Source organism: Rutidosis leptorrhynchoides, chromosome 1 (genome assembly GCF_046630445.1).
Source record: "Rutidosis leptorrhynchoides isolate AG116_Rl617_1_P2 chromosome 1, CSIRO_AGI_Rlap_v1, whole genome shotgun sequence".
Lineage (NCBI taxonomy): Eukaryota > Viridiplantae > Streptophyta > Magnoliopsida > Asterales > Asteraceae > Rutidosis > Rutidosis leptorrhynchoides.
In genome coordinates this window covers 240,824,046-240,839,849 of record NC_092333.1, presented here as the reverse complement: position 1 = coordinate 240,839,849, position 15,804 = coordinate 240,824,046, and the positions used below count along the sequence as shown (strand labels likewise).

The following is a 15,804-nucleotide window of genomic DNA, read 5'->3' as shown; positions in this document are numbered from 1 at the left end:
GTGTCAAAAATTGGGGTGTTACAACAGAGAGCACAATTCAGTAGTTCGCACTATTCTAGAGACAAGATTCTGTCGAGATCAGAAGATCATTTACTCTAAGGTTTACAACGCCTTAGCCAGATCTGCACTTCTGTTCTCAGCAAATCAACGAGCACTACTGACTCTCATCCAGAAACATGTGAATCTTTCCACCGGACGTCCGACTTATTACTCTGATTTGCAAATGATCGAGGATATTCACAGCTTTTTCGCTCTCTTGGAAAGAGATAATTTCGAAAGCACATCATAGAGGCTAGTGATTTACGTAACAATTGACCACCACACTGATCTGATGTCATAGAAGAAGTAAGACGCAACAATCCGTTTTCTCATCTTGAACCAGACCGAGTCAACATTGCCACCTACGTTACGAAGCAGATAGCATGTATCTTCCAAGAATCCACGGATCCTAGTTTCACATTCAAAGCTGGATGTCGGGATATATACTCAAAGACGGTGACATTAATGCTTGGGTCAGGGCTGATCTTCACTTCTTTCCAGCTTCACCTCTTGACTAATTTGTGTAAGGCTACATACTCCTATTGTGGAGACCACCGATCAAAAGATTTTGAGATACTGAAGATACAATTTTTGACACTATTTGAAGATATCCGAAATGAGCGTCCTATCAGAGAAGTAATCACCACCAGCACCGCCTCAGTGATTGACATTCATGGATCAATCAGCAGAGCAGTGGATCATATTCTTATCGGACTTCAAGATTTGTCACGAGCCAAAACTTCGCATTATCTCCCTTTCAAAAGATCTTCAAGAGAAGTACCGGATCTGCTACCACTCTTGGTCCGACACTTTCTCAGAATTTATCCACCAAGACTCACATTCCCTCGAGAAGACCAAGATCACAACTACCAGAGGGGAATGTATGCTTTTTAGGCATCATTACGGTCGAGCCAACGACCTTAAACAAAAGCGCTTCTCAGGAGGCAACCGTGCAATAAAGTAGAGTAGAAGAATAAAGGATGACAAATGAGCCGATAAATAAACGACGTAACTTCCAAGATTGCAAGCCAGTGAGTTTCTTCACAAGCAACCACATCTGCTGGGGGTACTCCTTTCTTCCCATTACTAGCTCAAATTTTAAATTATGCCACATCCTAGCTTATCACTAAGTGTGAAATTCCAACCTAAATAAACACTAGACAAATATTACCAAATCTTCAACTAAAACTCCTAAGTGTAGGATACACTAGGAACATTGAGGACAATGTTCGTCTAAGTGTGAGATGTTGGTATAAACTTTTTATGCTATATTAAAATAACCCATTATGAAGATTCCAAGTTCTTAAGCCAAATTTCAAAATTTTTAACAAGAGAAAGCCTTTTCGAAAAAGTATTTTTGAAAACCTGAAACGTTTGTAAATAAAATTAAGGCTTAAGTAAGGTGAAAATCTTGTTAGGACGAACCAAATCTCTAATAGAGCATTGCATGACTAGGCATTATCGACCTAAATTGATTATGGTGAGGCACCCAAATAAGACCAGCATTCATCTTTAATGCTTCGCTGTTTTCCATTGTGAGTGCCGATGTCTGTACTTAGAATCAGAACTTGCTCTAGATCTGCATTTCCAAGTAGCGAAATGTGATTCGGTTATAATCAGAAGAGCTAGCCATTTGTCAAAAATAAGCCTTTCACACCTCCACTACTTCTACCACATCATCTTTACTATCACTCGAAAAATCTAGAAAATGAGATTCCTTCCGAAAACCCGATGTTATAAACCTCTCAAGTATCATGGCAAAGGTCTTGAAAAAGCTTACCGGCAACAAGTTTCTCGAGATAAAATCTCCAATAAAAATAAATAAATATTTCAGTTCTGAAAAAAAGAGCAGAACTTGTAAAGAGAAACACCGAAAAAGAACTTGACCACAAATGCTTATCACTCCAAAAAGGAAAAAAAAGTTCAAAGGTGCTTCTCGAAAATATCAGCACTCCTATCTATCTTAAATTTTCCGAAATTCCGAATAAAATCTGTTGAGACTATATTACCTTTTTCTCACCCCCTTAAAACAACTTCACCACCACTCCAAAATTCCTTTCCATCATTGACAAATGACCTAGAAGCTATGGTTAATACCGTTCTCACATTAGTAGCAAGGATTTGAGTCTTTATCAAGCCTATGACGATGGGTGCAACATGACTGGCTATGAGTGAATTCATTTCTTAGATCTATAGGGAACCCTAAACACTGGAGTGACTTGAGTGACCCGTGAAAGCTAGCCTAAGTCATGTAACCTCTCGCATGCTTGCAGAGATAGTTTCAACCCTAACATAGATGACTCACCTTATCTTCCGCTCTTATAATAAAAATCAAACCGCTTAGGCTATTAGAAAAGAAACTCCGAAAAGATTTCCTAAAGTTAAAATGAGAAGTTAGCTTGAGGACAAGCAAAGTCTAAGTGTGGGATATTTGATATTGGCTAAAAAGTCACGTTTTCACCTCGGTATTAAGGCCCAAAGACAATAAAGTTCCAAACTTTATTGCCAAAATACCCGCATCATCAGTTAAAATTGAAGAACAAGTGATTATGAAGACGGTGCAAAAAGAATCAAGAGAATCGGAGCTAAAACGAAGATTCTGGAGTGAAAACGGTGAAAGACAAGAAATCAAGTTACGATCTAGCAAATCAGCAAGCCAAACGGATTGCCAAACGGGATACCAAACAGCCTGCCAGTATGTCAAACGGCGTGTCACACGCCCAAGGTAAACGACCATGGTAAACGGGCTGACTAATCAAATGGGGCCGCCAAACGGCTTGCCAAACGGCCTGCCAGCCGTTTGCAGGCAAAATTCAAGCTTATTTAAAGGGTCTTTGTCATCCATTTCAACACACACTTCAATTTACTTCTTTCTCCCTCTTTCTACAATATTAGTCATACTTTCAAGGTCTTCAACTCCGTGCGAGAAACCTAGTACCCTGAGAAGAACACCAAAGATTGTATTAGGAGCGGTCTGGAGTTTGAAGTTGTCACTTTTGTATTCGGAACTCGTTTAATCTACTGGTACTTCTATCCTTTGTCTCTATATAATGTTTTCCATTATTATGCCTTGTGATATTGTTGCCATGATTAGCGAGTAGTTATCTTTAGTGTATGTTATGATGTAGTCAGTTATAATGTCGAAATAATATTATGGCTTGTGTATGTGTCGAGATGCTTTCCGATTATGCTTTAAACTCAATCGCTTTTCCTACTAATAGAACGTAGTTATTGGCTCTGTTATTGGGAAGTCGTGTATCCCGATTCAGAGTACACTATCTGTGTCACCTCTTGGTAAGAGAAGTCTATCGGATACAAGGTAAGTTTGACTGAGGCACACCGGTTGTAGTAAGTCCACCGAGCCTTGGATTTCAACTTAGGACTATTTCGTAGTGAAACATCTAACTAGACCCCTATACATTGTCGGTCCTAGACCATGCTAGTGTAGTCACCAAGCATATAAACTTCGTACGTACACGCTGAAGCACAACGGTTGTTGTAAGTTGTACCTCTGCTAAGTAGGGTCATGGAACCCGGTCAGTGCTGATTAGTACACTTCACCATAATGCGGTCTCAAGCATTGCACCCCGCTTGAGGGATTCTTGGTTAATTAAGGAACTGTTTGTTTGAACACATAAAGGATTGGACCGTTAGGATAACCGAACGTGTTCATGAAAGTCAAACTTGACTTGGTCATGGTGTTCTTTATGGTTGAACTCTTTTTAAGGGCCTAACTATCTTTTAAACCCAATCATTAACGAAAGCATCAAAACACATCACGTCTCTCGGATATGGTAAATCCTGTATTTCATTATGATTAAGAAAGTTTAGACCTTTGTGGAATGTTAATACGTCACCCAACCGAGTCGCTCAATTGGATGACCGTCTGAACGTGTATGCCTGTAGTCAGACTGCACGAGCGTCGGGGGTAAGGGACGTTGCTGTCTATTCGGAATCTTCAAGCCTATCGCATTACCCAGTAACATGTCTTATGACAGGCGTTTAGGACTAGTGTAATGAATACAATGTCACTGCCTATTCATGAGCCAGCATTCCATAATCTCGGCAAAGTAACTGGCGAAATCATAGCTTGCGCTTGTTTTAACTTTATCTGAATTACAAATTTTATCGCATTTACTTTACTTTATCTTATAAACTAAAAAACCCAAAAATTAGGTAACAAACCACTACTCCTCACCTTAGAATTATCTTAAGCTTTAAATATAGGTTCGATTCTACTGATATCTTAAAAATATGACTCTAGGTCATATTTCTCTTACTCATAATAAGGAGTAGTAAGATTTAGGCCCCACTAAATATAAATTTAAAACCATTACCATCATGTTAGTGGTTGATTCTGACGCCTTACGGCCTAACGACACCGCATAAATAAAACCGTTCGTTTCGACCATATCATGTGTGGTCGGCTTTATTCTCATGGTGGAAGTTTGTTTGGGTTATGCCTTCGTCCGTTATTGAGTTTTCTCTTGAGTGCTTTCATGGTTTAAGTATTAAGGCAAAAGAAGCTTGGAGGTTGATTTATCCGGTTACTTTTTGGTTAATTTGGCTCGCTAGAAACGATTTTCTTTTCAATGGTTCTTATCAAAGTTGGAAGAGCGTTGTGGAACATGTTAAGATCAAAGTGTTCTAATGGTTGCTTAATGCGGGTAAAGTGGATAGTCTTCATCTATATGTTTGGAACTCACAACCATGGAGTTTATTAAGGTGAGTTTCTGTTGGGTGCCGGCCTTCTAGTCGAATCCAGTGTGCTGCTTTTCGACTCTATCAGTGTTGTGATTTTAGTTTGCTTAGAAGTTTTGTCAATTGTGTAATGGGTTGGCATCTTGGTACTTTTCATAAATGGGTTAGTATGGGTTTGTCCATATAACCTTTTTGTTTGGGCTAGTAAGCCTTCCTCATGTAATCTTTATTTTCACTATTTATGAAAATTTTAATATAATCCTTTTTTTTCAAAAAAAAAAAAAAATAATAAATAAAAAAGGATTGACAAGTTTATGTTTCTCTCTCCTCCGAGCTCATATCACTGTATTTCAAGATTTAATAAAAAGGCGCTCTGTATCTTCCATCCCAATAGAAATCCATCGAATTCAACAAAATCATGGATTTTTTGTCTTCATTCATCCATCCTTTTTAGATAAGAGATAGAAGATTATGGGAAGCTATACAGCCATAGTATAATATAACTTCACTAAATAATATTAGTCTCCAACACACGTCTGGATCAATCAGTCAGCAAAAGCTCCTTACAGGTGAAGATTTCTTCCCATATTAGTATATTGTTACCGTTACTAATATAATATTACAAGTATTTTGAATCCAGTTTTATTCATACTATAGAAGTGTGTACTGTTTGTGCCTTTCAATTCATTACCATGTATGTATGTAAGCTAGCTCCTTGAATACATTTACTAAACCCAAATTATTTGGTCAGAACAAAATTCAATTGACTATGTACTCCGTTGAGTCAAAGTTTTCATTACTAATCAAACATGTTTTCCATTACTAATCAAACTATATTATTTTGCAATTTATATGAATCCAATAATCTGAATAGTTATTTTGTTTGTCTTTACATAAAATTTTTATAAAAATTTTGTATTACACTTTTTAGTTCTCCAAGTGTACAAAATATGATCTGAATTATTTACTTTAGTTATCTATTGTGTCGTATTTCTCTTTCGAAACTTCTCCCATGTGTTATATTTAAGAACACACAGAAACCTTATCCTCTAGGAAACAATAATATGATATAAGTTTTTAAATAAAATTATCTATTGCTTTTCAAAAAAAATAAAAAAAATAAAAGAAAAGAATTAAGTATCAAAGTTTTTCTTGACTTCTTGTTTCAACGTCATGAAATAAAAAATATACATAAAAAAATGTGGACACAAAATACAATCCAAATACATTTGTCTAGGATAGTCACAGGTAACTATAATATTACAATTCCAATCCAAGTGCAAATTAAACAAAAAATATATACTCCGTATATAATATGTTGAAAAAGGACAATATTGCAAAAGGCTGGTAGTATTTTTATCATGTAAGGATATAAAGTGAAGTAACAAACAATGAGATACGCACAAAATTACAAGTAGATATCTTTCATTTTCTGATAAATGGATGAGTATGCACTCCACCACCACCACCACTTAGTTAAGAGTTAAGAGCCAACACGCCTATTTCTCAACGTCACCATCTCCCTTGTCTCATGTACATCCCACTAATTACCAAGTACTTCATCGTCTCATATTTCCGTCTCATATTTATTGTTTACTAGTCCTTTTTAGATTGTCTCAAATTAATTATCTACTTATATAAATAGATAAAATAATAACGTAGAGTTCTTTTTTGCTTTGCTCTATGCAGATAAAATAAAAAGGTGGATAAAAGTAAGGGGTAAAATTGAAAGTAAACAAAAAGTACATGTATCAGTCATATTTTTTTAAACTGTGTGATTTTTTGTCGAAGAACAATAAATATGGGACGAAGTGAGTATAAGTTTTCAAATGGAATTAAATAGAGTTGTAAATGAGTCAAGCTACTCGCGAGCTGCTCGAGTTCGACTCGTTAAAAGCTTGATTCGAGTCGAGCCTAAAAGAGCTCAAGACCGAGCTTGAACATATCTTTCATTTTCTTATAAATGGATGAGGAGAATGACTCCACCACCAACACCACTTACATAAATAGATAAAAATAATAAGGTGTAGTTTATGTCTTGCTTTATGTACGTAAAATAAAAATATGTAGAAAAAGTAAGTAAAACTGAAAAGTTAACAGAAAATACATGTAAAAGTTATTTTTTACTAAACTGTGTGATTTTTGTCTGGAAAAAATAAAAATGAGACGAGGGTGGTATATTTTTGTATATATAATTCACGAAGAATATCTAGGAAGAATATATGATATTCATTTACTACAACCAACTTTCAAAGTATTTTAAAATACCTGATGAAAATATTTCTCACAGTTAAACAAAAGAATTCGTGGTTTATTACTTGATAATTGCGCTATAGACGACACTATTGATTGGAAAAAAAAAAAAAAAAAAAACTATTGAATGAAAATCAATAATTAATAAATCAATGAAAAGCAGAAAGAAAAAAAAATGTTGTATACTTGCAGTTAAATGTTGTATACTTGCAGTTGTATACGGAGTATAATTTAAATGGTGGTATTATTCTTAAATTTTTGTATTTAATATTTAATTAACTTGGTATTTGTATTATTCTTAATTCTTAATAATATATAACTCATTATTATTATTATTATTATTATTATTATTATTATTATTATTATTATTATTATTATTATTATTATTATTATTATTATTATTATTATTATTATTATTATTATTATTATTATTATTATTATATCTATATCTATATCTATATCTATTATTATTATAAGAAGTGAAAGTGAAAGTAATTGATAGCCATGATTGTTTGTTTGCAGAAAACATGAACCTGAATGATCAATAATGGAGCTAGGCCAGCTGCTACTATGCACCCATGTGACCATCTTTAGATGAAATGATTATCAGATCATATTAGATTTCTCAATTTCTTTTTAAGATGCTAAAACTACCTTCCTCCTCCTCCTACCTTGTTTCCCGCCAAATTATCATAACTGTATTCTTATTTACTACTATTATTATCCGGCCAACATTTGGTTCCACTGATGAAGTCGGTGCGATGCTCGAAATCAAAAAACATCTAAAAGATCCTTTTAATTACTTAGACTCATGGACAGCGGAAGACAATGATTCTCCATGCCTCTTCTACGGTGTTTCTTGTGACAACCAAACGGGCCGGGTCGTGGAAATCTCACTCAACTACAAGTACCTAACCGGAAAGATCTCACCGGCAATTGGGACACTTCAAAGCCTGAAATCTTTAGTGATCCCTTCCAATTACATACACGGCCAACTGCCAGAATCAATCGTCAACTGCAGTGATCTCAGGGTTTTGAATGTGTCGTCGAATAATATTACGGGTCATGTACCCGACCTTTCAAAACTCACCAAACTCGAGATTTTGGATGTCTCTGATAACTCTTTCTCCGGAGAGTTCCCGGCGTGGATTGGAACTTTGACGAGTTTATCATCACTTGGTTTGGGTGATAATAATTTTCAACCAAGTCTTATACCAAAAAATATTGGGAATTTAAAAAATCTAAAATGGATTTATCTCCGAAGTAGTCAATTGACGGGAACAATTCCAGACTCAATGTTTGATCTCGCCCAATTACAGTCTCTAGATCTTGCTGCAAACAACATTTCCGGGGACTTCCCTATTGGAATTAGCAAACTCAAGAACCTATGGAAGATTGAGCTTTTTGGAAACCAATTAACCGGAGTTATCCCACCCGAGCTTTCCGACCTAAACCTTTTGCGAGAATTTGATATATCCGACAACCAGATGCACGGCCAACTTCCCGCCGAAATAGGGAATATGAAGAATTTGACAGTTTTTGAATGCTATATGAATCATTTCTCTGGCCAACTCCCACCGGGATTTGGAGACTTGCAAAATCTTAAGGGGTTCTCTATTTATAGGAATAATTTCTCTGGACAATTCCCGGAAAACTTTGCAATGTTTGCACCTCTCGTTGAAATTGACATATCGGAGAATAATTTCTCCGGCGAGTTCCCAAAGTTTTTATGTGGCGGTGGCATATTGAAGAAGCTGTTGACTCTTGAAAACAATTTCTACGGTGAATTTCCTGAAAACTACGCCAAATGCAAGTCTTTATTGAGACTGAGAATTAGTAAGAATCAGTTATCTGGAAGTATCCCAGATGGGTTGTGGGCTTTGCCTTCCGTAGATTTCATGGATTTAAGCGATAACAATTTCCGTGGAAAGATATCTCCTTCAATTGGAATTTCAACAAGCATGACACAATTGTTACTTTTTAACAATAATTTTTCCAGTGAAATTCCACCTGAAATCGGGCAGTTAACTCGTCTAGAGAAGCTTGACTTATCCAATAACAAGTTCTCGGGAAAAATCCCTTTGGAAATTCAGAATGTAGAGCAATTATCATTCTTGCATATAGAAAATAACTTGCTTTCTGGTTCGATTCCCCCTGGATTGGGTAAATGCGACAAGCTAGTCGACTTAAATCTTGCTCGTAATCATCTTTCCGGGAAAATTCCCGACACTTTGGGGGATATTTCGTGGCTAAATGCTCTTAACTTGTCACAAAATCTTTTAACGGGTGTAATCCCGGATAATCTTAGACGTTTAAGGTTAAGCTCGATTGATCTTTCATTTAATTATTTGTCGGGAAGGATTCCACAAGATATTTTAAATATGGGAGGTGACAATGCTTTCATTGGAAACGAAAAGCTCTGCGTCAATGAGAATTCGGGGAGAAAGGTGAATTTGGAATTTAATATTTGTGAGAATAAACATCATGGTCACGAAATTAACAAAAGCAAACTAGTTATGTTTTTTATGATACTTTTCAGTTTGATGGTATTTTTGGGCGGATTGGTGTACGTGAGTTTTAGAAACTTCAAAACGCGTACCAACGCGAAAAATGAGGGATCTAATGATGACGGGAAAGGGATGATAAATCCAAAATGGAAACTTGAAAATTTCCATCAAATCGAATTTGATGCCGATGAACTATGTGATTTGGATGAAGAAAATTTGATTGGTGTTGGAGGTACGGGAAAGGTGTATCGTGTTGACTCGAAAAAGTCAGGGTTAACAGTTGCTGTAAAGCAGATATGGAAGGGAAGTATGGTTCAAGTTCTGACAACAGAAATAGGGATCCTTGGGAAAATTCGACATCGAAATGTATTGAAACTATACGCTTGTTTGAGGAAAGGTGGTTCGAGTTTTTTGGTATTCGAGCACATGGTCAATGGGAATGTGTATGAAGCATTAGGTAGAGTTGTGAAGAACGGGCAGCCAGAGTTGGATTGGGTTCGAAGGTACAAGATTGCGTTAGGGGCTGCGAAAGGGATTGCTTACTTGCACCATGATTGTACCCCGGCTATTATACATCGAGATATCAAGACAAGTAATATTTTGCTCGATAAAGATTACGAGCCCAAGATTGCTGATTTTGGGGTGGCTAAGATCGTTGGCCAAGGCTTAGAATCCAATTGTTTTGTTGGCACTCATGGTTATATTGCCCCTGGTGAGATTTTTAGTTGTTTGAAATACCAACTATTTTAGTTAAAACTCGTTTATAAATTAATCGATCAATTGTGCTCTTTTAATTTGTAGAGTTGGCGTACACGCTCAAAGTGACAGAAAAAAGTGATGTTTATAGCTTTGGGGTTGTGTTACTGGAACTTGTGACAGGGAAAAGAGCGATAAAGGATGAATATGGCGAAGGGAAGGACATCGTGTATTGGGTTTTGTCAAGCCTTAACGACTGCAAAGATATTCTTAAACTTGTTGATCCTAAACTAATCTCCGATGATGATCATGATCATGATTTAGAGGATGACATAAAACGGGTGTTGAAGATTGGATTGCTTTGTATAACGAAGCTCCCGAATCTAAGGCCGAGTATGAGAGAAGTTGTCAAGATGCTCACTGATGCTGAACCTTGGAATGGTATGCAGTCCATAGACGATCATGACAAGTTGGCAAAGGTTTTGTTCTAGTGATCGATCAATCAATATCAATATTTCTAATTAATTTAGGCTTATTGATGCACCCAATATTATTTTAAACTTAAGCTCAAAGGTCATATATGTATCGTTTGTTAAATACGGAGTATTTCCTATATCATTCTTAGCTTAGCTCTCATCGAGATTGTAAAACTATATTAAAGGCAATCGTAAGATTGACGATGGTATTGTACGTACGTTGCTCAGTAGTAATTGTCCGCTAGTTGTAATTAGCATATATATTATTAGATGTATTATTCGTACTTTTATGGAATGAAACAGGACTTATGGTTTGGTAGAAATGTGTTAATCGGTCAAGTCGGTTCACTTTTCATAATTGGTTTAATGGTTTGAATTATTTCAAACTTTCGTATATAATCGATAGATTTGCGGTTTCAAGACTCATAATGGCCGTTGAGACACACTTTACCGCATTGTATTCATTTTCTAATATCAAATGTCAGTATTACTAATAGTAAATAAATAAATGTATAATTTAAAAGATTATGTCTTTACCCAAAGGTTGGTTTAGCGGTATGTGTTTGTCGTTTTAGAAAGATTATGTCTATAACAAACAAATTACAATGTTTTTTCTTGTATGGTATAAAGGTGTCATGCAAAACCACTAAACCAATGGAATATCATAATTCATAAAGGATAAAGTTGAGAAGTATTTTAAGGTTGAAAAACAGAAAACGATTTGGGTCAAGGTATGAAGTGTGCCAAAAAAACCAACTGATTAATATATAAAAGGTTTGTAGTTGATGAGTATAAACTTTAAATTGGTACCCATGGAATATCATATTATATTCTAATCATACTGTTTACATTTCATTCCCATTTCCGTTAAATTATACCTGACCCTACCCGAATAAGTGACTTTATATGTCCTAAATTATTGTAACTACCAAACAATGCTTCTGTCCCCATGTTTTCTGTCCTTTTACTTGATGAAAATAAATTAATTAATAATACTACAAAATAATCCAACAAGTGTCGGTAGTAGTAGGTAGTCGGTAGTAGTAGGTAGCGGTAGGTTGATGAAGATGGTGGCGGCGGTTGTGGCTGTGAGGAAGGATGTAATGGTTGAGAGTGGTCTAAACGGGTAATACCGTCAATGTTATCAGCTCACAAGTGTCGAATGATTCAAATACCGCACAACTTCAGAACTCTTTAATTCTAAGAAACTTTTCAGCTTCATTCTATGGTAATATAATGTTACAATACCTTTTTCAGCTAACAGTTTTGGTTAAGATAGACTACTACTCGTCTCACAGCCATTATATTAGTTTCTAGGACAAGTGGACAACAAGAAACTCCCTTATATTAGACATATAAACAAACTACGGTGTTGTGTAATGCCTTTTTTTGACTGTTCTGCTTCTATGGACTGTAACTATAGTAACAACTTGCTATTACAGCCGTTGTGTAATGCATTTTCCGAAAAATGATACTTTTTTTTGTCCACTTTGTTTTAATATGTCGCACTTAAATCATGTATATAAAGATAAATATGTTTACGCATAGTGTTCTCAAAAATATTAGCAATTTTTTACAATATACTATCAATACATTGATCTCACACTTTAACAATAAAAAGGATTCATAAATACCTGATGTTCCTCAACATCAAAAATCTTTTAAAAAAGAAAAACGATCAAAGAATCATCTGGCACGTAGACGAAAGGAAGTGCAACTCAGACCGTTACAGAACCCACTTCACCCTCATAGAGTTCACTTTGAAATTGCAAATAATTAGAGTGCTCCCAATGGAGACACTTCTCCATGTTAGTCCTCATGTGCCACATCAGCGCCACATCAGCACTTCCTTCTCAGGACTAAACTCAGGACTAAACACTGCGCCACATCAGCACTTCCTTCTCAGGACTAAACTCAGGACTAAACACTCCCAACCATAACACGACTTCCACACAATAATTGGGACTCACATTTAATTACTTTAACTAAATTAAAAATACTTTTATTATTAATAATATTAAAAGAATTATTAAATATTAAATTACATTTAATTAAAAACTTAAAAAGTAAATTGATTATAAATATTAAATATTACTCAAAAAAGATAAAATAAAATAAAAAGTACCTGTAACTCATTTTAACCACATACTTTGTGGGACCCACAATTTAATAAAAATTAATAATAGTACTATATCTTCATCTTCTTCATTTTCTATATCTGCACACAAAACCGATGAAGATACCCACAACTATAAAATAAATAATAAATTAAAAAAAATGTTGGGCGACCGTCCTCAAATATTTCACAGATGCACGAAGAGAGGGACGATGGGCTGGGCGAGACCCTGGGCGGTCTGCGCGGTCTGCTGCCATCGGCGCCGAGGTGGGCGGTGGCCTGGGCGGCCCCCAGGACGGGTACGTCGGGAGCACTCTTATAGAATAAAATAGAATAATACATCAGTGGCAATAATAGTATAACAAGAAAGTAAACAATTAACAAACCAAAATTAGAAAACGTATATGATATAGTTTTATTGAAATTCATTAAGATGTTTGTACACAACGTTCAATTAATATGCACTATAACTGTACTTCAATCCCAAGTCAAGCTTACCTGATTAAAAGTCAACAGTGTGTTCTTAGCTCCACCATTTAGAATTCTGTCATCATCAATCCATCTGTTCATCAACTGATGTCCAGAAGTGAATAGTATGTTGAAAAATAAATCACAATCTCAGTGATTAAGTAATAGTAGTGTTTCCATATATGAATATGCTAAGTAAGGAAACCCAACTCCATTAACACCAATATCATTGATTTGCTCCGACTCAAGTTCATAAACAAAAAGTCCATTTTTTCGTTCATCGGTATCATACAACACGTCAATTATAGGTTTGCCGGTTTTTCTAAATCCTAGTACTCCATTTATTTTTTTTATAAATGATGCATCTGGTGCCTTAATAACAAATAACTTTACAAATGAGTTTGGGGCACCATTTTCCATCCTCCATACATAATATTCTCGTTTCTCGACCTCCCTATTGATTTCAAGCACCACAAGAGATGTCCTTAAGTTGCCTATACACAAATTAGAGTCACTAAGTTGTGCCAAACTATCTGGTAAATAAATGTCTGCAAATTCTTCAGATATCATATCAAATGATAAAATCGAGTTAGTCAGATAATATCCAACACCCTCAGTCTTACGAATCCTATCACAAGCAAGCCAGTATATAAACCTATCTATGCTTACCTGGTCCCGTGTCATTGTAAGTGATCTACGAGGCAAATTATTAGATGAACTCCTCCAAACCCGTGAGATCAACGTAAAAATCTCAACTTGAAAAGGGATGCTTACCGTATTGTATTCATAAGAAGAACTGTAAGTAATCTTGACAAGCATAGGGTCCATGGTTTGAGGACAGACCCCGAAGCCAACAACAGTGTCAAAGGGGTAAATTTGAAACACATTAGGCACAACAACACTAACTGATTTTACAATTGTAGGATTCCAAATGACAATTGTCATCGTTTTGTGCTCATAACTCGGTACAGAATTATTGTAAAAGGAAAGCAGACCTTGAGAGGTACCTAACATTAACGGAAGCCTACCAAGTTGTTTAACAGAAGTTGGAACAATTAGGGAAAACCTGTTTTGGGGAAAACTGTCATCATCCGCAATTGATAGATAATTTTCATCTTCTAAATTCCACTCATATAATTTTTGTGCATCAACGTACCTTACAAGCAGATGATGCTGCAGCTGAGAGTGGTTGACGTGATAATTAACGATGAATTCAGAGCTATCGATCAGAGACTTCCACGGTTTTGAAACCGATCTGAATTGAATCAACGATTTCACAGGAAGATATTTAATAATTTCAGTTTGGATTTCAAAAGGTATGTGATCAGACATCTTAATTTTGAGATGATAAATTAGGGTTTCGATTTAGAAGTATAATAAAGCTGAAACGAGAGATGTGTTTTCGTAGCAGCGAATTTCTCTGCAACGGATTTACGCAGTATTATCTTAATATTTACGTTTAAACCCCTCAACAATCTACTTCTAATTCTAATGTTTACATACACACTATATTTTCTATTTGGAAGAAAGAAAAATATTCATTTGAATTCATAAATTAAGTTGAGATTAAAAGAACCAATGAGAGCATTAAAAGAACCAATGAGAGCGTGACATGTGGCACGAAATTGAAAAAAAAAATTCAAAAAAAACTTTTTTTTAGGAAAAAAAAAGTTTCTGCAATTTTTTTTTCAAAAAATGTTTTTTCTCAAATTTTTTTCTACAATCACATGTGATTTACCTGTACAATCACATGTGATTGAATTGTACAATCACATATGATTGGATTTAACATGCATAATTACATGTGATTGACATGCAATCATATGTGATTGTAAAAAAAATTTAAAAAAAAAATTGCGAAATATTTTTTTCGTAAAAAAAAAATTTTTTAATTTTTTTTTCCAATTACATGTGATTTTCGCGTCACATGTCGCGCTCTCACTGGTCCCTTGAATTTTAAGCAAATTAATGGATGCAAATGATTACAACTCTTGGAAGAAAAACAATAAAACTGAAAAGAAATTTTTTAATAATGGCGTTCCTAAGTTTTTTAAGGAGGGAAAAGGAAAGACGCGGAAGAAAAATTATGTCTAATTTTCTTTCGTGCAGTTCCTTCCAAATCGGAAAAATTTGATTCTCTTCTCTCCACTTTTTTTTTCTGTAAAAAAAAAAAAAAACTCGAGAACCGGGTGTACGACACACACGTTCAACCGTTTTATTTAAACCGTTCAAAGTAAAAAGTTAGTACTAAATTAGGATTAAAATTCAATTGGCAATAATAACTAACATGATCGAATCAAAATAACAACCCACTTTTTTATGACAACAATTTTATTAGAACGCACCCGCTAACGAGCAGTTAGGGAGGCAGAAAACAGGATTACAACAACTTTATTAGTCAATCGTCCCACCGTAAGTTACAATGACTTCTACTACAAAAACCAATAAAACGACGTCATACAAATAGAATCAAATAAAAGTTCTTTTTATTCAATGTCCTGTTGGCGTGCAAAACATCGTTACGAAACCTCCAAATAAGTCAAACTGT

At 35.2% G+C, this 15,804-nt stretch overlaps 2 protein-coding genes across 2 annotated transcripts; one reads left to right on the top strand and one right to left on the bottom strand.

Moving 5' to 3' along the window:
* The first annotated feature begins 5,043 nt into the window (after nucleotides 1–5,043).
* Nucleotides 5,044–10,769, top strand: LOC139886540 (receptor protein-tyrosine kinase CEPR2). Its single transcript, XM_071870378.1, has 3 exons — nucleotides 5,044–5,309; nucleotides 7,516–10,212; nucleotides 10,302–10,769. Exons 2-3 carry the CDS (start codon nucleotides 7,635–7,637, stop codon nucleotides 10,685–10,687), a joined length of 2,964 nt encoding a protein of 987 aa, XP_071726479.1. The 5' UTR covers nucleotides 5,044–5,309; nucleotides 7,516–7,634; the 3' UTR covers nucleotides 10,688–10,769.
* A 2,403-nt stretch (nucleotides 10,770–13,172) lies between these two features.
* On the bottom strand, nucleotides 13,173–14,672 carry LOC139868827 (putative F-box protein At1g32420). Its single transcript, XM_071857171.1, has 2 exons — nucleotides 14,413–14,672; nucleotides 13,173–14,322 (listed from the first exon to the last, which is right to left on the bottom strand). Exons 1-2 carry the CDS (start codon nucleotides 14,586–14,588, stop codon nucleotides 13,407–13,409), a joined length of 1,092 nt encoding a protein of 363 aa, XP_071713272.1. The 5' UTR covers nucleotides 14,589–14,672; the 3' UTR covers nucleotides 13,173–13,406.
* Between the last annotated feature and the right edge of the window lie 1,132 nt (nucleotides 14,673–15,804).